General features: G+C 42.2%; 2 protein-coding genes across 2 annotated transcripts in view; one reads left to right on the top strand and one right to left on the bottom strand.

Moving 5' to 3' along the window:
* Window positions 1-1,533: 1,533 nt before the first annotated feature.
* LOC145417161 (protein nucleotidyltransferase YdiU-like) lies at window positions 1,534-5,547 on the top strand. Its single transcript, XM_080285939.1, has 5 exons — window positions 1,534-1,933; window positions 2,289-2,429; window positions 2,898-3,028; window positions 3,331-3,460; window positions 4,596-5,547. The coding sequence occupies exons 1-5, from the start codon at window positions 1,641-1,643 to the stop codon at window positions 5,545-5,547; spliced, it is 1,647 nt and encodes a 548-aa protein (XP_080142065.1). The 5' UTR covers window positions 1,534-1,640.
* Window positions 5,548-10,508: 4,961 nt separating this feature from the next.
* The window catches only part of LOC145417124 (glutamate receptor ionotropic, delta-2-like), a 16,627-nt gene continuing 3,135 nt past the window's right edge, over window positions 10,509-24,000 (bottom strand). The window contains exons 3-13 of the mRNA XM_080285905.1: window positions 23,920-24,000; window positions 21,114-21,217; window positions 19,551-19,634; window positions 18,809-18,936; window positions 17,345-17,466; window positions 16,522-16,768; window positions 15,122-15,267; window positions 13,860-13,946; window positions 12,289-12,455; window positions 11,766-11,913; window positions 10,509-10,592 (exon numbers count right to left, since the gene is read on the bottom strand). The exon at window positions 23,920-24,000 is cut by the window's right edge and continues 24 nt beyond it. Of these exons, the coding sequence (XP_080142031.1) occupies window positions 10,509-10,592; window positions 11,766-11,913; window positions 12,289-12,455; window positions 13,860-13,946; window positions 15,122-15,267; window positions 16,522-16,768; window positions 17,345-17,466; window positions 18,809-18,936; window positions 19,551-19,634; window positions 21,114-21,217; window positions 23,920-24,000 (1,398 nt within the window). The remainder of the gene's footprint in view (window positions 10,593-11,765; window positions 11,914-12,288; window positions 12,456-13,859; window positions 13,947-15,121; window positions 15,268-16,521; window positions 16,769-17,344; window positions 17,467-18,808; window positions 18,937-19,550; window positions 19,635-21,113; window positions 21,218-23,919) is intronic.

Below are 24,000 nucleotides of genomic sequence, written 5' to 3'. Positions count from 1 at the left end.
CGCAAGATTAACACCAAAATACGATGCTAATCATGAGGAAGTGTTTGGGGAAGGATGTAGAGCCGCTGTACTGTCTTTTTCGTCATACCTACAAGGTCAAAATCTGAGCCAATTTAAAATGAAAGGACCATGGAATGTAGTGCTATAGTGTGTTTACATGAACCTGACAAAGATCCCTAACCCCGTATAGCTCAGTTGATGGCCGTGTGTAGTCAGACTGAAGGAAAAGTTTGACTAGTAACCAAGGAGACTCATATATACCTCACTGCTAAAGATCACTGAATTATGATACTTCTGAAAATGCGCTGAGATTCTGTAGAGAGGATGTGGAGTCAAAGTATTATATTATTATGCCCATGAGCTACGAGAAATAAGCTGCGAAGGGACGAAAATTTCCGCCAGGTTAAGGTGAACTAACTATAGATTACGAAGTGGGTAAGAATGCAGATAAAAGAGAAAGATATTCAAAAAAGATGAGTGAAGCAACGTAGGTATGAGAACAAACTAAGGCGGGACATTTGAGAAGCGAGAAAAACATGAATCGCAGTATTATAATGTTAACTATACCCTTTTCATTATAACTTGGCCTAAAATTGCAATCTCTCCGTCATTAATGCTCACTTGTAATAGATCAACACTAGAATATGATGCTAGTCACGAAGAAGCGCTATGAAAAATGAGCCGAAGCATATTGCCTTATTCTGCCACTGAGTTACTTGAAAAAATTGGAAAAGAACAAAAATCTAGGCCATGTTAAGGTGAGAGAACTGTAGCAGAGAAGATAAAAGATGAAGAAAAATACTTACCTATTGAACTCATGAAATTTTAAGACTTAGGGGAAAAAGCCACATGGAAGTTGGGGAGACGAGATGAAAAGCAGGATCAAGTAACACGGCAGCGATTTGCACGGCACTGTCACTCTGTAAGTCATGAAGAAGACTGGAAGGATGTTTATTCAGCTGGGGCAGATAGAGAATGGTTGATGGTTGATGAGTACGAGTTGACAGACTAGCTTTCAGTATAATAAATAAACTTGCAGAGGTCTGTGTGTTAGCTGTGGTAATTGTAATTTTTATATAAACTAGCTTATTTTCACATTAATATTTGACATTGATATCCGACTGTTTGGTAGCTATATGGTTGAAGACAGACAAAAAAAAAAAACTATGTAAAACTCAACTTAAGGAGAGTTTATATATATATATATATATATATATATATATATATATATATATATATGGGTCCTTGTGCCATTCATGAAATGTAAACAAACAACAAGCTGCACACTGAAATGTAAGAAGGAGAAGAGTGGGTAATTCCTTCATTCTCTGTAAAACGATAGAATTTACGAAAAAAATTTAAGCTTTCTGAGAAGTTGTGAATAATATCTAAGTTGTGAGTGATGGTGGACTGTGGGATTATAACTGAAGATGCACAGACTAAGATTAAAGCTTATCAATTATGTTATCTTGTCATGTTTGAGAAACACCAGTGATTTCGCCTCTTCTTCGCCAGATCTGAAGAACAGGTGTCTTAAAAGAGAATTTGTGCCACTTGCTACGGGATTTAAAAGGGAATCTAGGTCTGTATTTAATAGCTGCGTCATTCCCGTGAGTATCTCAAACCCCAGAGCTTCTGAAATGGCTCAAAGTGTGGATGAGAAAATTGGCACTGGGGTAAGAGATAGCCCAGGAAGAAGTGATCGGCCACGGCTATATAAAGATGTCACCAATGAAGAGTGGAAATTGAGCACTGAAGAATTCCTTAAATTTCCACTGGACCCGTCATCAGAAAATTACATCAGGAAAGTACCCAATGCCATCTTTTCACCCGTCCTTCCGATGCCGCTGGGAGGGAAGACCGTTCTTGCCGTTGTATCACCGTCAGCCTTGGACCTGTTGGATCTTGACCCCATTGTGGCTGAAAGTCCCAGGTTAGTACAAAAAAATTAGACACTGTTCATATTTGTCCTTGCTGTTTTTTTTGTTGTGTTGTCAGGCTTACTTAGATGTGAACTTAGTGGGCTGCATGCTAAATTTGCCCTTTTCCATTCCACCATCCTCCATTCAGGGGATAGGGAGGGAGATTAACTTTTTTTTAACTAGGCAGCAAAAGTTATACAGTATCATTGTTTTCATCATGTTTTTGTTCTTTTTATTATTTATTTATTTTTATTTATCCAAGTTTGTGTTTGGGTCAGTGGTATATCAAGTGACCACCTCATTAAGTTAGAGATTAGGGATGAAGAAGCATTGTTGATCCAGATAATTTCTTTGTTTTATCATCAGGTTCGTTGATCTTGTAAGTGGGTCATGGGTACATCCTGGGTCAACGCCATTAGCCCACCGCTATGGAGGCCACCAGTTTGGGTGGTGGGTGGACCAGCTGGGTGACGGTCGTGCTCACCTTCTTGGCCACTATATCAACAGGTTAGTTGAGTAATGCACAGTTACATGGAGTTCTTATTGTTGGTAAGAGATGAGCTGTAAAATACTGTATAACTTTTTGCATCCAGTAATGCAGTATGTTATTGTGAATTGAGGGAAGCTGGAAGAGTCAGTGGCAGAATGTTTCTCTGATGTACTGTGCACCTAATAATATAAATGTAATTAAGGAAAAAAAAAAAAAAAAAGGGCTACAATAGGTATACAACACAGAACACCTGTACTGCTGTATTTCATCCAGACCCTTTCATCATGGAGACATCTTTCATTTTTTTATTGAGCTTTCGTAAGGTGTCCCTAGTCTGTAGGGGGTTAGAAAGTCTTGGTGATTGCTTTAGTGCAGAGATATTTTTCCTCTTACCTCATTCTGGCTAAAACTAGATGATTTTATTCAGCTTTGGTAATTCTTCCATTATGTACAACTGTTATCTTGCTTTGTCTCTCCTTAACCAGACATGGAGTGTGGTGGGAGGTGCAGCTAAAAGGATCCGGCTTAACCCCATACTCCCGCCGTGGTGACGGCCGTGCAGTCATCCGCTCATCCGTACGAGAATTCCTGGCAGCTGAGGCCATGCATGCACTGGGTAAGGTAGTAAATCTGTACATTAACCTATTTAGGTTGAGGTCATCTGTTTTGTTGTATTCTTGCTGCTTATAGATTATTGCATTCAGCTCTAGAGAGATTTTTCACATTTGAGGCTTTGAATGTAGCTTTCATTAACCCTTTCACAATTAGGGGTTTCTCCAGCACTGACCTTAGCAGCATGAATAAACAAATAAGGTCCACTTTTTCCAGTCCTCTAACTCCTGTAAACAACATAATCCAGTCTCCTCTCTCTCTCTCCTCAATGAAGGCCAGTAACCTCAGATATTCCTGTTTGTGCAGGAGTGCGGACCTCACGCTGTGCAAGCCTGGTGGTGGGGGAGGAGTTGGTGATGAGGGACCAGTTTTACTCCGGTCACCCTAAACTGGAGAGGACAGCAGTGGTCTCCAGGCTGGCTCAGTCATGGTTCAGGTAAGCTCTTGTTAAGGCCCATATAAGGTACTCTTTTGCTTTCATACCAATTTATTCTGCCATTTTCATCTTTATATGTTCTGTGTCTCTGTTTCTTCTCATTAATAACACAGATTGCATAAATATCACACAAGAGAATGTTTATATCACATTTTCAGCAATAAACTTGTAAGGAAGAACAGCTAAGGAGCTTCCTTATCCAGTTAGATACAGGCCCATGTATAGCACACCTTCATTATAATCATTTTCAGTTTTATGCTGTACCATTTTTCCTTATTGCATGGGTTAGACAAGTTCACCTGATGGTGCTCCTCCATCTTGCTCTGTTCAGCATCAGTTCTATAGTAATACAGTTCTTCTAGATCTAAGGTCAGCACTTACTGTACTATTACTGTACTAACTCATCCCATGCCTTCTTTGGTCTACCTCTCCATCATTGTCCCAGGACCTCAACACTTCTACACCTCCTTGTCCAGTCCCTCTGATTCATCCTCTCAACATGTCCATATGATCTCAGTTTCCTCCTTTCTGCCTCCTTCCTGATGCTTCCACTTCTAGCTGTCTTATTTCTTCTGAGGATGTCATTCAGTATTACTCCACATATCATAAGCTGCCTTTTTTTTTTTCTATATATATATATATATGCCAGGCTAATTTGTGTGTTTTCTCCAGTTTATGTCCAATTTACAGAAACAGTTGCGTGGCAAAAGTTGTGATACTTTAGCAATCATTGCAAATTAACAGTGAGGTCTGCCTGTACTCTCTCTACACAGTGCTTTTCATTCAGATTTGGCAGGATAATGTACGTTCAAGTTTACTTCTTTAATTCATTTTTTTTTTTTTTTTTTTTTTTTACATCATGTGTGGCACTGAAGAGGAGCCTACACATGGTGGTGCTCTGACCCTGAGTGGCACAGCTATGGCATCCACCTGTGAGCAGAACCTTCTCATATTTTCCTGTACCTTGCCATGGGAAGGACCCTGGTTTGAGTTTGGTGAGGGGCTGTCTACCAGAAGGGGGCACTGGGTTTGTTGATATCAGGTCAGGATCATTTGAGTCCAAACCAGAAAAGGAATTAAACTGAATCATTTGGCATAGCAGAGGAAGGAAGTAAAATGTTTTCTGTATTTTCAGGTTTGGATCATTTGAAATCCTAGCCAGGAAAGGTGAGATTGATAATCTGAGGTTACTGGTGGATCACATTATAACCAAGCACTACCCTGACCTTGACCCAGAGCCCTCTGATCGTCCTCTGGTCCTTCTCTCGGCAGCAGTGGAGCAGACGGCAGAGATGATCGCCCAGTGGCAGGCTGTTGGTTTTGCACACGGGGTTATGAACACAGACAATATGAGTGTCCTTTCAGTGACGATAGACTATGGGCCATTTGGTTTTCTAGAGACTTATAATCCTAAATTTATCCCCAATTCGTCAGATGATGAGGGAAGATACAGCTACAGGAACCAGCCTAGTGTTGGGTATGAGAATCTGCGGATGTTTGCTGATGCACTTAGGCCACTCTTAACGCAGTCTCAGTTAGCACAGATCAAGATAATTTTGAAACGATATGACTCTGCGTTCAGGGAGGCGTACTTAAGACTGTTCACTGAAAAACTTGGTCTCCAGACTCAAAAAGAGGATGATGAAAAGCTTGTGAGCAGTTTGTTGGACATCATGAAGGAAAGCAATGCAGATTTTACCATGACATTTTGGGAGCTAGGAAATGTAAGCCTAGCAGATTTAGCAGCCATGGAACTACCAAAAAATTACTGGACGCTGAATAGAATGGTGAAAAACGAAAAATTTAGCCGATTCCTTAATGCCTATGAGTCGAGGATCAAAGAAGAGGGAAGAATAGACGAGGAACGGATGAAAACTGCAAGTGCCTCTAACCCCAAGTATGTGTTAAGGAACTGGATAGCACAGCAGGTGATAGAGGATGCGGAAAAAAGGGACTTCCGGGCCCTTGAGGTGGCTCTGAGGGTGTTACAGAATCCCTACAGAACCCACAGTGAGGCTGAGAGTAGAGGCTGGGCCAAACCATCTCCATCCTGGGCAAGTAAATTGAGGGTGAGCTGCTCGAGTTAGTGGGACAGGAGGGCTTAGAATCGTATTTTAAGTGGCTGTGGGGATCTCATAACACCTCTTTCTTAGTGGTTTATTCTGCTTATGACACCTAAATATCCTCATGTATGTTGTTGTTGCTTAGTCTGTTAGTAGTAAAGTGATGTACTGTAATTAAAGTACAAGAGAAAGTTGAGGTGTAATATGCTAAATAAATCACAGGAAGAAGTGCTATAGAAAATTTCCTTGGTCCCTAGAATGAAGCCCTTTGTATCAACAGGAAAATAGCTTGTTTGGTTGGCCTTTTCTCATCTTATTTATATTATTATCAGTCTGCAGCTATGTCTCAGTCTCAACTGTTATTTTGTATATCATAGCACTTGAGATACACCAGGAAGCCCCAATATTGAAAAAGTACATCTGTTGCTGTCCCTTCTTCTTTATTGAGAGGCTTAGCAGCGGCAGGTTATTTATTGGTATGTGTTCGATAGTTTGCCTGTGTATATGCTTTCCTTTTTCTGTTTTAGGATCCAAACCACCTCATTTTTGTAGTGGGGAGTAGAATTACAATGATACTGTAATAAGAAACTGTGTATGAAGTAATAATTTTCAAACATATGGATGTGGGATGGAGCCAGGATTTCAGGGGCCTTAAATGATGTGTGAATGATTGTGTGGTCCATTTCGCTGAATGTGGTGTTAGTTCTCCCACTTTCATTATCCTTGTTTCTAGATCCTACCTCACCCCATTATTAGGGTGGGAAAACAAAGTCATGATGATGTATGCTCGATATTATGGTGCCTATTATCCCTTGTGGTGCTGCATTATTTATAGGATACTGAGAAAATGATTCTCAGGAAAACATGTAGCTTATGGAAGTGTAAGTTGTGTACCGTTTGCATAGGTAGCAGATGGATGAATACCACTGACACTGGGAGGTACTACCATAAGAGTAAAGTGTGGCAAAAGCATGGTAACTAGACACACACTCATCACTCGTAGGCAGGAAATTCAAGCACAAGTAAATTGAGTGAAAATTCATGCCAAGACTCACTGTTTTGCAAATCGTATTACATATCGTAGATTTCTTTTTCCCAGTAGATTGCTTCCACCAACTGTTGGGATGTAAATTGCTGGTGGATTAGTTTTCAATCCATAAAAGACATTGGCAGTACCATAGCCAGCCTCACTATGGGGATTCTGTAAGAGAAAATATGGCATTCTTTTTATGTATGCATGTACCGTATGTACAGTATGTATTTTGCAGTCATAATGTATAATCTGTATCAATTGTAAGTTGCCTATTTTAGTGAATGTTTTTACAGTGAAGTATGCTGTCAGTTATAGAAAAAATTGGCTATTTAAAATTCCATTACTACCTGTGATTTTGATTTACCATTTTTTCCCAGTTGATCATATACTGTAGGTGGAAAAAGTAATTATGGTACATTTTTGCAACACATACTTGACTTAATAATGAGACCTGACTTTATTTAGTGCCAAAATGGTAATCATTATCCTTTAAGAATGTTTCTGTTGACCCCCTTATAATTGTATTCAAAAGTACTGTATTATAGAAGATGGGGTTATGCCCTCAGTCAAAATATATGACCACCAGCTTCCACACTAAATAAAGTACAGTACTGTATAATACACTCGGGTCCTAACATAGTCAAGAATGTGTTCAGCAAAATGCTGCTTTACATGAAACATACTTCAGGTTCTTGATTGTTGTGTTAAGAGAAAAAAAAATCGTCCTCATCATTATCATCATCATCATCCCAAGACAAAAAAAACACACACACACACGTATTTTCATATATAATGAGTGATTTTGCAGGCACTGTTGAGGAAGAGACCACTTTTAATAGCACACAGGCATTGGAAATTATGGGAGGGATCATCCCAGTCTCAAACAGTTGAGGAGAGGGTGCATTGCTTCATGTGTCCAGTTATAATGCATCAGATGGCATGATGACCTTCTTTCAAAGTCATGATGTCTTGTTCGCTCTTCCAGCCAGCTTATGACAGAATGACGCTTATGGCTACATGTGAGTGTACTAGTGTCAGTCTTCTTTGTGCATGCTGGCCCTGTCGTTGTGACCTGTGTGCATGGCCTAGCTTGGTACTTATGGATTCAAACAATTTTATAATGAATCACAAGCAACTTTAAGTTCAGGGAATATGCTAATTCATCAGCAGCTTATAAGTGAATCAACATTAGACAAAGACTGACTATAATCAGCCATGAGTCAAACACACACACTTCACAGATAATTATTATTTATGGATACAGCATAGAACAGGGGTCACATTCTGGGTTACATTGGAAGTTTTGCAGCACCTCCTCCTTAATGGTTTATTGAACACATTGCACCTTAACACTGTATTGTATGCAATTTAAATTATTTTTACTATCAACATACTTAGCACTGGTAACATAGAAGAGGATACTGAGGTGAAATGTGCCAAGTAAATCACTAAGGAAGAGGTGCAATGAACTCTCCAGTCACTTGGAATATAACCTTAAGTCTCATCATTTCCACAGTAAGATTTGATTGTAACAGCAACACAGGATACAGAAGAGAGTTTCTCGTGTTATACAGATTATCCTCCTGCCGTACTAAATGACTCAGGTCTTTTATAAGTTTCTGGCATATGTAAGTTAATATATTATGATCAAAGACAACACAAGTCTCAGCATTTGTACTAAATTTAAACACAAAAAAGAATACGGACAAAAATAGTAACGTGTAATGGCAGAAGTACAGTAGCTCCAGCATATCTTCCCATGGATCGAAGCCTAGTCTGTCAGCTTGGGTATTTTAGGCAATGAGAGAGGTGGGTCTGGTGTAGTGGTGCTGAGTGGCAGTGAGGAGATGCCAGAACAAGAGACTTCTTCAGCTTGAGTGGAAAGGTCTAACATTCATATTCTTATAAATGGGAGAGTAAAGATGTATACATGCCCCAGATACCTAAGGGTCATTCATGGAACAGTTTGAATTATTAAATGTCAGTCTGTATGCCATATTAATAGTAGTAGTAGTAGCAACCCCAGGCTCTTCTGAACATGAACCCAGTAGACCGCAGGATGAAGATGCCCCTGCAATCCATTATCCTCTTCTGGGGGGCTAGGGAGTAAGTGGAGGGACGTTTTTATAAGCAGACATCAGAGCCAACTGGTTATATCAGTGCAACCACAAGAATTGCATCCCTCTCTAGCCCCACATGCCACATTACAGAATACATCCGCCAAGCAATCAATAGAAAATAGGGCTTGCATATACCCTCACTCTTTCAGTTTTCACCTTTAAGAATACATAAGTAAATATTCCACACACATACCCACTTACCTTCCCTCTCACTCCACCCACCCACCCACACACCTCTCCTCTCATCCCACCCACACACCTCTCCTCTCATCCCACCCACACACTTCCCCTCTCATCCCACCCATCCACCCACGCACCTTCCCTCTCACGCCACCCACCCACCCACCTTCCCTCTCATCCCACCCAGCCACCCACCCACCTTCCCTCTCACTCCACCTTCTTAGCTGCTCCATACACCGCCTCTCCAACCAACGCTGACAGAGAAAGACAGAAGCCAAGGAACAGAACGAAGAAAGCTGCCTGTAAGAGAGAAGGTAGATAGATTAGCTGGATAGATAGGTAGATTACTGAGGTGGATTGATAGATGAACTTGGTGGATAGATAGATGGATTTGATGGATAGATAGATGGATATGTTAGGTAGATGGATGGATTATAAGCCGAGGATAAAGTGAAAGAATAACTGAGATAAGAAATGGATTAGGAGGATGGATAGCAGTGAAGATTAGGTGGATGGATAGATGGATGGATAGATTAAGTGGAAGGGTGGAGGTAGGCAGATAATATGGATAGATACAGTGCATCAGGCGAAATAGATAGGAGGGGAAAGGGTGAGGGGGAGACCGAGGATGAGGTGGAGGGATGGGGTGGAGAGGTATGTGAATGAGGGTGGTGTGGGTTGGAGGAAGGGCAGTTTGATGACCGGACAGGGTGCAATGGAGGTGATTTGTTTATGGCCACCCACTCCGGGATTAAGACGTCTGGATATAGGTAGACAGATAGACAGACAGACAGATCGATAGATAGATAGATAAATAGATAGATAGACAGACAGATAGATAGATATATTCATACTGGGTGTTTTATGACATTATAGAACTTTATAGGTGACATCTATCTGTCTGTCTGTCTATCTATCTGTCTGTCTATCTATATCTCTGTCAGTCTATCTATCTATCTGTCTATCTATCTATCCATCTATTTATCTTTCTATATCTGTCTGTCTTTCTATATATTTGTCTGTTTATCTATCTGTCTATCTATCTATCTGTCTATCTGTTTATCTATCCATATATCTAGCTATAGTCTGAAGCCTTAAATCCAGATGAGATGGCCACAAACAAATCACCTCCATGTCACCCTATCCTCCTCCATCAAGCTGCCCTTTCCCCAACTTACACACCCTTCACTCATATAGCTCTCCACCCCATCCCTCTATCTCATCCTCGGTCTCCCCCTCTCCCTCCCCCTCCACCCCACTCACATTCACTCCTAGTAATTTTTTTATCCTCCATTCTTTCCACGTGGATATATATGTAGAATTAATCTTTTGGGAATCATCTACTTTTAACTACATTTTATTTAACGCCAGTCAGATTTAACATGCTCAAAAATATAAACAAATTAAATATATATCGTTGGCTGAGGAAATGGAACTTGTAGTAGTAGAAGTAGTAACAGTAGTAGTGGTAGTAGTGGTGATGGTGGTAGTGGTGCGATGGTAGTAGTAGTAGTAGTAGCAGTAGTGATGGTGGTGGCGATGGTAGTAGCAGTAATAGTAGTAGTTGCAACCATACTGTACACTCATCGTAACGTGAACCAAGAGACCACGGGAACAAACACAGCAAACACAGGTGCACACATCATCCAACCTTACCTCAGCACACTACACTTATGGCTCACCACAAACAGGCTCAAAATAGCTCCAGCCAGAGCTACAGTGACCTTTCTCACAAACTGGACAGCAGAACACAGTCACATCCCACACCTCACCATAACAACACCCCCCTACCACACACACACACACACACACACACACACACACACACACACAATCCTTGGTGTAACATACAACACATCAATGTCATTTAAACAACACATCACAAACATTAAAAATAAAATAACACCAAGACTCAATGCTTTGAGGTCACTTGCCCATACAACATTCGGACACAACAAAGAAACCACCACCACAGTATACAAACAATATATACGTTAAGTAATGAATTATGCAAGCCCTGCTTGGGCTCCTAACCTCAATAAAACATACTACAACACTCTACAGACCATACAGAACAAGGCCCTAAAAATAATCACAGGCTGCACAGCTACTACACCTACAGACCACCTACACCAAGAAACCAAAGTCCTCAAAGTCAAGGATCACCTAGACATGAGTGGCACACAAATTCTCGCTGCAGCCTCCACAAACCCACAACATCCACTACAGTACATGGCAGCACATCCACCCACACCAAGGAACATCAAAACAACACCCAGCACACGATACCATACACAAATACTGTCATCTCTCCCCTCTTGCCCGCCTCAGACCAGCTTCCAGAAGCACATCCATACTCAGATCACTCGCCCTCCATTCAGTCACTCAAAGACAACACACAGCTGCATGTACCGCCTCCTGATATCCACCCTTCTGAATCCGATCTCTCTCGTGAGGACAGGGTCTACTTGGCCAGGCTGAGATGTGGGCACCATCCAGCCCTCTTGAGTTATCAGAAGAGGCTGGATGACTCAGTCACTGATGCCTGTTCAAAATGCAACACAGCACCCCATACTATTAAGCACATTATGGAAGACTGCATTGCACACAATCACCTACGCCAACAACACAACATACACTCCTTGAGAGCTCTGTGGGAAAGCCCGGTCTTGGCCAAGGCCTTCCTTAGGGACTCGGGGCTGTTCGGCCAGACTGCCTAGGGAACAACTACTACTACTACTGCTACACAGCAACTACCATCCTCCTTGTGGGAAGTAGGAGGGAGTTGAGGGCCGTTTGTGCATCAGGGCAGGTCGTCTGTCCGGGTTCATCTGTGCCACTGCGGGAAGGCGTCTCTCTCCAACGCCAAAGGGTTAAAATATTCATAAACCAAGAAACATACAACTGACCTGGAGATGGTCTAGGGATATGGCAGACGGTTTTCTCTTCTCTCTGCGTGTGGAGGCGGGGGTGGGGGTGGAAGCTGTGGATTTAGCACGATCTAACTCCACCGCACGCCAGTGGTAAATCAGTCCACCCTCGATCATACGTAGCAGCCTGGAAAGAGGAAAAATGTGGACTTCACGAGGACTATGAAGGAAAGATAATAGTTCTTGTCCTCTAATCAGACAATTTTATCTGCTCACGAAGTTGGAAGGTCATATATTCTCCCGTCTTTCTGTTTGTCTGTCTGTTTGTGTGCTGGCTATCTAAAAAAAAAAATGTTATCAAATATTAATGATGAACTACGGGCCTTGAATATCCCTTAGCCACCCCAGTTTTAAATTCTACCTACGTCTCCACTCAGGACAAGACCCTTACGTGGTGCTGCAAACCCTCATAGGCCACTTAGAACAGGGCTTTTAAGTGGCAATATGAAGCCTCCTGTGCCACTTACAACAGAACACTTACTTAGAACACTTATTTACTCACAGCTGGTTGAATCTAGGCAAAAATGGCGCCCCGCTGTAGCAAGCCATCCCGTAGGCCTGAGGGTAGAAGGTCTGTTTGGCGAAGTAGAATTTGTGGCTGCCTCGCTGTGTGGCGCGAAGTTTTGAATTCAGTTCGGGGTTAATGAACACATACTTCTCGCGGGTTATCTGAAATGGGGCGGGGTTTTGGTGTTATAATTCCTTCACCTTAACCCATTGGTGTCTATCTATCTGTTTATCTATCTATCTATCCACCTGTCTGTCTTTCAGTTCGGGGTTAATGAACACATACTGTACTTCTCGCGGGTTATCTGAAATGGGAGGAGTTTTAGTGTTATAATTCTTTCACCTTAACCTATTGGAGTCTATCTATCTATCTATCTATCTGTCTGTCTATCTATCTATCTACCTATTTATCTGTCTATCTACCTACCTGTCTATCTATCTAAAGTCAAACGCCTTAATCCCAGTTGAGATGGCCACAAACAAATCACCTTCATGTCACTGCCCTCCGCCATCATACTACCCGCTCTCCAACTCACAGCCTCTCACTCATCCATCCCATCCCTCCGTCTCATCCACGGTCTCCCCCTCCTCTTCACTCACATACTCTCCTAGTCAGTCTCTCTCCAGGCATTTTTAGAGGTGAGTGAACGAGAGAATTCCAATGTTTAAACCTATCTGCTGTGCGACTGTGAGCCCGTAGGCGGAGGACGGTATGCTACAAACCATCCCCGTATTTCCGTGGGTTAAGGAAGCTCCGTAGCACCTCTTCCTTAGCTATTTATTTTGGGAAATGGTTGGTTAATATCCCCGTGTACGTTACTTATGCAGAAGATGGTGAAATTGAAAGGACATAACACACAAGAGGACGCTCCCTAACACCTCTTCCTTAGCGATTTATTTTTGGATGTGGCTGGTTAATATTTGTGTACGTTACTTATGACGAGTATGGTGATATTGGAAGGATATAACACAGAAGAGGATGCTCCCTAACACCTCTTCCTTAACGATTTATTTTGGGATATGGCTGGTTAAAATCCCTGTGTACGTTATTCATGCAGAGTGTGGTGATATTGGAAGGATTTATGTAGCACAGAAGAGGACAGTAAGATGTAACAAATAAATCGCTTAGGAGAAGGCGTTAGGGAGGATACAAGCTCTGGATACAATTGGATTGACTTGGTCCAGATTCTCGTCCTTTTGCAGCTTATTTCACTTAGCTCAATGGTGGGGAACTTGTTAACGCCTGTTCCTTAGCGATTTAGTTTGTATTTGACATTTCAGTTTTTTCTTGTATGTCGGTGGTAGAAGTATGTGTGTGTGTGTGTGTGTGTGTGTGTGTGTGTGTGTGTGTGTGTGTTTTCCCTGTGTACGTATATGTATGTGTGTGTGCCTGTGTGTACGTGTATCTTAACCATCCACTCACCTTATCAAAGCCTTGGTTAGGGTATTCCATTAAGCTGTATGTATGTACTTATGTGTTCTTATCTCTGTGTGCGTTAATGTGTACCTGTATGTGTGTGCGTACCTGTGTGCCTGTGTGTACGTGTGTCTTAACCATCCACTCACCTTATCAAAGCCTTCGTCAGGGTATTGCACGAAGCTCTTACTGTCAAATAACTTCCATACTTCCTTATAAACGCCGCTGGTCGCCTCCTGGTTGTGGAAAGGAAGATGGCGTTAGGCTGGTGTGTTAGTTTGGTGGTAGTAGTAGTAGTGGTGGTAGTAGTAGTAGTAGTAGTAGTAATAGTAGTAGTAGTAGTAGTAATAGTAGTGGTAGTAGTAGTAGTAATAGTAGTAGTAGTAGTAGTAGTAGTAGTAGTAGTAGTAGTAATAGTAGTGGTAGTAGTAATCATCACCATAATCATCATCATTATCATCAACATCATCATCATTGTAGTAGTGGTGGTAGTAGTAGTAGTAGTAGTAATAATAATAATAGTAGTAGTAGTAGTAGTAGTAGTAATAGTAGTCGTATCAGTAGATGAAGTAGCAGCAATAATAGTAGTAGTAGATATGACTGGTATGAGATGGTATATTACAAACCTGAAATATATACCATAGGCCTATAGTGATGCCTTCCTCAGCTGGTGTTGGTAGTGGTGTAGGTGGTATGACAGCTGGTATAAAGTGGTATATGAAGAACACGAAATATATAATGTAAACTCATCTCGATAACACCAATAGCACACCCTTCTTCAATGGTATAGGTGCTGGTGTTGGTGGTATAAGAGGTAATTTCAGTGGTATTAGAGCTGGTATGAACTGGTATACCTGGAATATAAACTGCAGGCTTGTCTCCTTCATAACACCAATAGCACACCCTTCTTTAATGGTATAGGTGCTGGTGTTGGTGGTATAAGAGGTAATATAAGTGGTATTAGAGCCGGCATTAACTGGTATACCTGGAATATAAACTGCAGGCTTGTCTCCTTCATACCTATAGCACACCCTTCTTTAGTGGTATTTAGTGGTATAGGTGTTGGTGTCGGTGGTATAGGGGGTAATATAACTGGTATTAGAAGTGGTATGAACTGGTATACCCGGAATATAAACTGCAGGCTTGTCTACACCTTTCTTTACTGGTATAGGTGTTGGTGTTAGTGGTATAAAAGATAATTTCGGTGGCATAAGAGGAAATTTCAGTGGTATTAGAGCTGGTATTAACCGGTATACCTGGAATATAAACTGCAGGTCTCCTTCATACCTATGGCACACCCTTCTTTAGTGGTATTTAGTGGTATAGGTGCTGGTGTCGGTGGTGTAAGAGGTAATTTCGGTGGTATAAGAGGTGATTTCAGTGGTATTAGAGCTGGTATGAACTGGTATACCTGGAATATAAACTGCAGGCTGGTCTCCTTCATCACACCAATGGTAAATCCTTCTTCGGCCACGTCAGGCAGGTCCCACAGGCTGTCCACAGGCTTCTCGTAGGCTGGCGCTGCTAGGACGGCTGTGAGAGTCCCGGAGTAGAGGGCTGGGGGCGAATAGAAACCAAGGAGATTTTTGAGAGGCTATGGCTGTGAGAATTAGAAACCAGGGAGATTTTTGAGAGGGAAGTTTAGAAACCAAGGAGATTTCTGAGAGGCTATGGCTGTGAGAATTAGAAACCAGGGAGATTTTTGAGAGGGAAAATTAGAAACCAAGGAGATTTCTGAGAGGCTAGGGCTGGGGAAATTAGAAACCACGGAGATTTTTGGTATTAGAAACCAAGGAGATTTTTTGTATTAGAAACCAAGGAGATTTTTGGTATTAGAAACCAAGGAGATTTTTGAGGAGCTAGGGCTGTGGGAAATTAGAAACCAGGGAGATTTCTGGGATTAGAAACCAAGGAGATTTTTGAGAGGGAAAATTAGAAACCAAGGAGATTTTTGAGAGGGAAAATTAGAAACCAAGGAGATTTTTGAGAGGGAAACTTAGAAACCAAGGAGATTTTTGAGAGGTTAATTAGAAACCAGGGAGATTTTTGAGAGGCTACGGCTGGGGGAATTAGAAACCAAGGAGATTTTTGAGGTTAGGGGGCTTTAATACTGTCTAGTCTTATATGGAGGGAATGGAAAATGAGAGACTGACTAGGAGAGTGGAGTGTGTGTGTGTGTGTGTGTGTGTGTGTGTGTGTGTGTGTGTGTGTGTGTGTGTGTGTGTGTGATGGGGATGGAGAAGAACGAATCTGGGGAGAGAATGGAAACTGAGAGACTGACTAGGAGAGTGTGAGTGAATGAGATGGAAAGGGGAGGAGACTAAGAATGAGTTGAAAGGTAGGGATGGGGAGAAGGGAAACTGAGAGACTGACTAGAAGAGTGTGTGTGAGTGAGATGGATGGGGGTGGAGGAGGAGGAAGACCGATGATGAGTTGGAAAGGTGGGATAGGGAGAATGGAAATTGAGAGACTGACTAGAAGAGTGTAAGTGAATGAGATAGAAAGGGGAGGAGAAGGGGAACTGATGATGTTATACCCTCGTTTGTACATAAAAATATACTTTAGAAAATAAGTCTGAGAATTCGCCTAAACACAGAGGATGAAACGCCAAGCGAGGAACAAACAGATTAATTTGCCCCGAGTGTGGAGCGAACGGACGAATTTTGTATATACGTAAGCAATTCACTCCTATTTCTTACACAGACACAGACACACAGACACAGACACACACACACACACACACACACACACACACACACACACACACACACACACACACACACACGAGTAAGACGAACCTGGCACACTCACCATAGACGTAGAAGCAGAAGAGATACCAAGCGAAGAACAGCAGTCGCAGGTGCCCCGAATGAGGACTTATGAGGTTACTCTGCACTACCAGGTTGCGGAAAAGGTTAAAGGCGAATTCCTGGGTGCCGTGGGTGTCCTCCTGCCTCCTGCCTGGCTTGCGGGGAGTCAGGAAGCTGGGAGCAAGCCAGGTGATAAAGCCAACGATAGGGCCAAGTGCGAGGGTGGAGAGGGCGATGCATAGCCAGACCTGTGGATATTTTGCGGTGATGAGGTGGGTAGGGAAGGGAGAAGCTAGATAGGGGTATGATAAAGATGGGAAAGGAAGGGAAGGGAGGTAAAATGAAGAGAAGAGAAGGAAAGGAAAGGGAAGGGAGGGAAAATGAAGAGAGGGGAAGGAAATGAAAGGGATGGTTAAAGAATGAAAAGGAAAGAGATGATGGTAAGGGAAGACATCTAGACGTGAGCAGTCAAGGTGAACACGCCAAAGCAAGGTAGGGATGGATAGTATAAGAGGACAGACTAGCCATATGACGAAATGTGAGGATAGATGGACGAGGCATAGGCATTCCAGGGGACGAAATGAGTTGATGAAAAAGAAAGGATAGAGTAGGGAACGGAATGAAACGGTAAGGCATGGCTGGGTAGCGAAGGGTATGGTAAAGGCAAAGCAGGGTAATATTGAGAAGGATGGATTCTCTCTCTCTCTCTCTCTCTCTGTTAAATTGTCCATCCATTCCCTCCTTTCTCTCCCTCCTCCCTCCAGCTTTCCTTCCCTCTCACTCCCTCTTCCCGCATCTTTTCCCCCCTCTCCTTCCTTTCCTACCTGCAGTGAGAAGGGAGAAAATGCAGCAAACGCCCTGCTCTTCAGTGCCGGGGCCCTCGAAATCACTGTTGCTGACTCCAGATAATACGGAGTCGAAAAATCAACAACAGTTTCTCTCGGACCTGGATGGGGTGGAATTAAGAAAAGGAAAAATATATAGTTTGTGTGCCCCTATTTTTCGTGTTTCAATCTTTTTTATTTTGTTTTGTGGGTTTACTGATGTTGTAGGATGTTGGAGATGTTTTTAGGAATTATATATAGCCATATGTATCCTCGCCTGAGATGAATCTTGAAAAGGATGAGATGTTTTGGTCGGGGACGTAGAGCGCCATTGTTGTTGCGCGTGAGAAAGTAGGGGCCTAATTTGGCGGGGTCAATGGGATCTGATTAGGATCGAGGCGGATTACTGATCCAGAAAGGTCACACCAAAACAATCCAGCAGTTTCAGATCGGCTTGTCCTGTAGCAATGGCAACATCCCGGTGCCCCACCTGACTGTAAACAAAAAGATGGTGGTTGAAAGTTCAAACGGCTTATTTAGTCAGCAGTAACTCTGCTCTCATTTTCAGCAATAGGGTCCCATTACTGATGAAACCAGACACAGTTGAGCCCCTAATACCCACCTTAGTAACTGGCAGCATCATTTTATCAGTACATTATTTAAAAAACAAGTAAATACGGCACTTACAATGTAGGAGCTGACGTGTTATTTGTTTTAGTGTGACGTCACAATACAGGATCGGCCAGCTCAGTCCACCTCGGGGAGGTGGACTGCCTCAGATCGATACGGGATCATCCCTAACTCCAATCCAGGACCAGGACTGCGCCTAGACAAAACAGGATCAGATGTCGGGATCGACTTTATCTCGATGCGGGATCGATCCGGTATTATACTTTCTCTCGCCAAAACTTGCTGTAGTGCCATCTGCCTAATTTATGATTCTCTTTTGGTTTGGTTAGATGTGATTAGTTTAATATCTATAAACACGAGTCCGACAGCCTACAACATCAAATCAACCCACGTAAGAAAAAAAATACGTTGAAAAAGGAGAAAAAAAGAAAGAAAACAAGAAAAAAGAGGATCCATGAAGTAAACATTGACTAGATTTGTTTCTCTCAAATGTATACAATATACAGATTTTAAAATGACAAATATTATATGAATCTGGACTAAACTAACGATGCAATGAGCTAGACAACAAGTAGATAAGGGTATCGACTGTATTTTTGAACTTAAATTTACTGCTTATAGGAAGGCAAGGTCTCGTATTCTCGTATTTCCTAACACCTCTTCCTTAGCGATTCATTTTTTGATATAGCTGGTTAATATAATTTTCTGCGTTATCTGTGCAGAGTATGGTGATATTAGAATGATTTATGCAGTACGGAGATGACAGTAAGGCGCAAAATTCAAAATAAGTTGCTTAGGAAAAGGGAACAAGAGCCATGGAGAGAGAGAGAGTACCTGTAATGGTGATTTCACAGATGGCGATATGCGCATTTCTCTTCGCCACCTGCCCTATGAGTCCCGTGATTGTACCATTCGCCTGCGGTCCGCCCCATTGACCATCTGGAGGCTTGAACACACTGTACCTGAACACATAGAAGTTAGGTTAGGTTGGGTTAGGTTAGGTTAGGTTGGGTTAGGTTGGGTTAGGTTAGGTTGGGTTAGGTTAGGTTAGGTTGGGTTAGGTTAGGTTAGGTTAGGAAGATGGTGGGTTGCACACACACACACACACACACACACACACACACACACACACACACACACACACACACACACACTCACTACTCTATCTTTCTGTCTGTTTCTCTGTCTATCCATCCATCTATCCATCCATCCATCCAACCACCCACCCACCCATCCAAGCATCCACTCAACCACCCATCCATCCACCCAACCATCCAACCATCCATCCACCCATCCAACCACCCATCCAACCACCCACCCATCCATCCATCCATCCATCCATTCATCCATCCACCCACCCATCCATCCATCCATCCACCCACCCACTCACCCACCCATCCAACCATCCACCCATCCATCCATCTAACCATCCATCCACCCAACCATCCATCCATCCACCCACCCACCCACCCATCCATCCATCCACCCAACCATCCATCCATCCATCCATCCATCTAACCATCCATCCACCCAACCATCCATCCATCCATCCATCCATCCATCCATCCCTACTCACGTAAAGTTAAGGTGCTGGCTGAGTGCATCCATTATTGACACGTCAATCCCATGCTCTGGTACATCCCTACCATCTGGCAGTTTTCTGGACATGTAGTAAAGAAAGTGTTAAAGAAAGTAAAGAAAGTATTAAAGAAAGTAGAGAAAGTAGTAAAGAAAGTATTAAAGAAAGTAGTAAAGAAAGTAGTAAAGAAAGTAGTAAAGAAAGTATTAAAGAAAGTACTAAAGAAGTATTAAAGATAGTATTTAAAAAGTAAAGAAAGTAAAGAAAGTACTAAAGAAAGTATTAAAGATGGTATTAAAGAAAGTAAAGAAAGTATTAAAGATGGTATTAAAGAAAGTAAAGAAAGCATTAAAGAAAGTAAAGAAAGTATTAAAGAAAGCATTAAAGAAAGTAAAGAAAGTATTAAAGATGGTATTAAAGAAAGTAAAGAAAGCATTAAAGAAAGTAAAGAAAGTATTAAAGAAAGTATTAAAGAAAGCATTAAAGAAAGTAAAGAAAGTATTAAAGAAAGTAAAGAAAGTATTAAAGAAAGTAAAGAAAGTATTAAAGAAAGTATTAAAGAAAGTAAAGAAAGTATTAAAGAAAGTAAAGAAAGTATTAAAGAAAGCATTAAAGAAAGTAAAGAAAGTATTAAAGAAAGTATTAAAGAAAGCATTAAAGAAAGTAAAGAAAGTATTAAAGAAAGTAAAGAAAGTATTAAAGAAAGTATTAAAGAAAGCATTAAAGAAAGTAAAGAAAGTATTAAAGAAAGCATTAAAGAAAGTAAAGAAAGTATTAAAGAAAGTATTAAAGGAAATGTTAAAGAAAGTAAAGAAAGTATTAAAGAAAGTATTAACATCCTTAGGCTCCTGTGTCTCTCAGTTGAATAAAATCGCTTGGTATTATGGCTGAGAGAGAGAGAGAGAGAGAGAGAGAGAGAGATTAAAGCTTGAAGTCTTTATTTTCCTTATTTTTCTGTGTCTCTCTCTCCCACCCAACACCAGCTTTACTTATGAGGTGGAAATGAGTCTCCTTGGTTACTAGTCAAAATGGCCCTCCAGTCTGAAAACTCTAGGGCAGGAAAACCCCATGATCGTGCCATTTCCCCAGAGATATATTGCCCATGGACCTATTCCGACCATGGACCTATATTTCCACTACCCACCCACCCACCCATAAACCAGCCCTGCCCACCCACCCCATCCACCCACCCTGCCCACCCCACCAATCCGTCCACCCACCTGAGTCGCTGTAGCTAATAATATATAAACAAGAAGAAAAACTCTACGGTAATAGCCTGCCACGTTTCCCCCACGTTGCCTTAATTATTTCTAACAAAAAGAGGAAAAACTCTACGGTAATTGCCAGCCACATTTCCACCACGTAGCCTATATTACTTCAAACTCACTATAATCTTAGAGACTGGAATTATATCGTATCGTTTATAAAGGCCTTGATCACCTATTATCGGCTCAATACTGCTTTCTAACAAGCAGAATAAGTCGCCAGGGAGGAGTTGTTATGCCATCTAGGATTTAAAATTAGAGTGTTTGAGTTTTTACAAGTTGGTGGATTCGGTACCTGATCCCGAAGAAGGGCCAGTTGTCGTTGGCGGTGACCTGGAGATTTCGGCCATGCATGTTTCGGTACAGATGAAGGAGATTCGGCGCGAGGGGGGAGGAGAGCTGAGCCGAAGTTGTCTTGCCCCGAATTCTCCATTTTCCCAGGGGTAGGAGGCTGGTGGGAGAGAGAGAGAGAGAGAGAGAGAGAGAGAGAGAGAGAGAGAGAGAGAGAGAGAATTAATTTCATACTGAGATGTTGCTGTAGCCCCAGGTTCATCTAAACGTGAACCCAGTGGACTGCAGGCTGAAGTTGCCCTCCTCCTGCAGTCCACCATCGTCCTTTCGGGGGATAGGGAGGGAGTTGAGGGACGTGTGTATAACCAGGCAGCTCCACCACCCAGTTATATCAGCGCCGCCACGTGAAGGTGTCTCTCTCCAGCGAAATAAATTATAACTTAAAATATTCTGGAAGGACATGCGGAAATGTAGAAGTGACAGCGGAAGGAAATGTGAAAGTGTGAAGGATGCAGGTGGTAGATTACTAACTCATGGGGATGAAGTAAGGACCAGATGGAAAGAATATTTTGAAAGCCTGATGAATGGGAATAGAGAGAGCAGAGCGGCTGTAAACACGATTGGTTTTGGGGGTGTGCAGAAAAGGAATGCAGTGCCAGGAGACGTGACACTCGCACAGGTGAAGGGTGCTGTGAAGCGGCTGAATAATGGGAAAGCAGCTGGGGTTGATGAGGTGTATGCAGAGATGATTAAGTGTAGTGGAGAGAGTGGAATGAAGTGCTTGTTGGAGATATGTCAGAAGGCATTGATGAGTGAAACTGTGCCAGCAGAGTGGAAAAAAGCTGTGATTGTAACCCTGTACAAAAATAAAGGTGAGCGAAGTGAGTGCAAGAATTATCGTGGCATAAGTCTATTGAGTGTGGTAGAGATGGTATATGGGAGAATTATTATAGAGAAAGTAAGAGAGATATCAGAAGTCCTAGTGAATAACGAACAGGGTGGCTTTAGGAGTGGCAGAGGATGTGTGGATCAAGTATTTACAGTGAGACAAATAGCAAAGAAGGCTTATGAGAAGGACCATAAGGTGTTTATGGCTTCATGGATCTGGAATTACATACGACAATGTAGACAGTGAAGGATTGTGGAAGGTTTTGCGCATGTACTGTGTAGATAGTAAACTGCTAGGTGCCGTCAAGAGTTTTTATGATGGTGGTTAAGCATGTGTAAGGGTTAATGGGCATCTAAGTGAATAGTTCACGATCGGTGTGGGCGTGCAACAAGGTGGGGTGATGAGAGAAGTAAAAACACGAGTATTGGAGAGAGGGATGGCGTTGGTAATGAATGGTGATGGATGGAATATCTCAAATTTGTTGCGTGCTGATTATGGAGTGCTACTTGCAAATACTGGACAGGAGCTTGGTAGACCAGTGTAAGTTTTGCTGATGTCTGTGAGCGTCGTGCCTTGATAGTAAATGTAGAAAAGAGTAAAGTGATGGTAATCTAGAGAGAAGGTGACTCCCATTATGATGTTACAGTGAACGGAGAGAGACTGGAATAGGTGAGAGAGTTCAAATACATGGGTACAGTGATAGAAAAGAGAGGAAAATGTGCAAAATAAGTGGAAAGTAGAGTACGGTAACACAAGGAGGGAAAGTAACTGGTACTTTGAAGACCTTGATAAGAAACAGAGGCTTGAGTGTTGCAGCTGTGCGAGGCTTACATGAAGGAATGTTAGTGCCAACTTTAACATAAGGATGTGAGACTATGGTGTGGCATGAAAATGAAAAGTCAAAGATGAAAGCAGTGGAGATGGGACTGCTGAGGAATGTGTGTGGAGTACAGAGGGTGGATAGGATACGAAATAATATGATTCGTGAAAGATGCGGAGTGAGAAAGCCTGTGGACACCAGAATCGAAGAGTGTACTGAGATGGTATGGTCATGTGGAGAGAATGGATAACAATAGAGTGGTGAAAAGGGTATATCTGAGCGAATTTGAAGGAGGGAGGAGGCGAGGTAGGCCAAGGAGAAGGTGGAGAGATATGGTGGATGAGTGTGTAAGGAAGAGAGGTTTGGAAGTCGGTGAGGCTAAGAGACTGACAAGGGATCGAGCTGGCTGAAAGAATATTGTGAGGAGAAGTGCATGATCATGGGTTTGGTACCCCTTTTTAACGAGACAGCGTTCGGATTGACTCTGTCGGACACGTTTATGTGAAGCTGCAGAACGTAGTGAATGTTTTTGGCGCGTCAGATAGAGCCAGGATTCGGGGGGCTTGAATGATGAGCGAATAGAAGCGTGGCCCATTGGACTGAGTAAATTTGGGCTGTCTGGACATTGCTACTCCTCACCCTGCCCTAGGGTGAGAAAGGAGGTCCGGATGATGATGATGATGATGATGATGATGCTAACTTGGAAAATATACTAAGAAATATAACGAAGAAAATAACTTAAATACAACTTATAAAATGACTTAGAATATATACTTACTAACTCCCGCCATCTTGGTCTATCCTTGAGGCCATAAGATGATATTCCGTAGGTGATCGTTGAACCGCGAGAGTGACCTAAAGTTTGAGAGAAAGTCTTTGTTTTAAATCTGTTTTTCTGTGGTTTTCGTCTATTCTCATTTTTTTATGTATCTTGTGACGATTTGATTTTCTCTCTCTCTCTCTCTCTCTCTCTCTCTCTCTGCATCCATGTACCTGTCTATCTATCTATCTATTTATCTACCTATCTCTCTCTCTCTCCATCAGACCATTAAATCCTTCTCTCTCTCTCTCTCTCTCTCTCTCTCTCTCTCTCTCTCTCACCTGCACTCCCTCCCACAGTCCTCCTCCAACCTCGTCCTCCACCTCCTCCTCCTCGCTCACCACCACCCACCACGCCCCTGC

The sequence above is a fragment of the Coenobita brevimanus genome, chromosome 109 (assembly GCF_032717465.1).
Source record: "Coenobita brevimanus isolate Jiangsu-jjx chromosome 109, ASM3271746v2, whole genome shotgun sequence".
NCBI lineage: Eukaryota > Metazoa > Arthropoda > Malacostraca > Decapoda > Coenobitidae > Coenobita > Coenobita brevimanus.
This window is presented reverse-complemented; position numbering and strand designations above follow the sequence as displayed.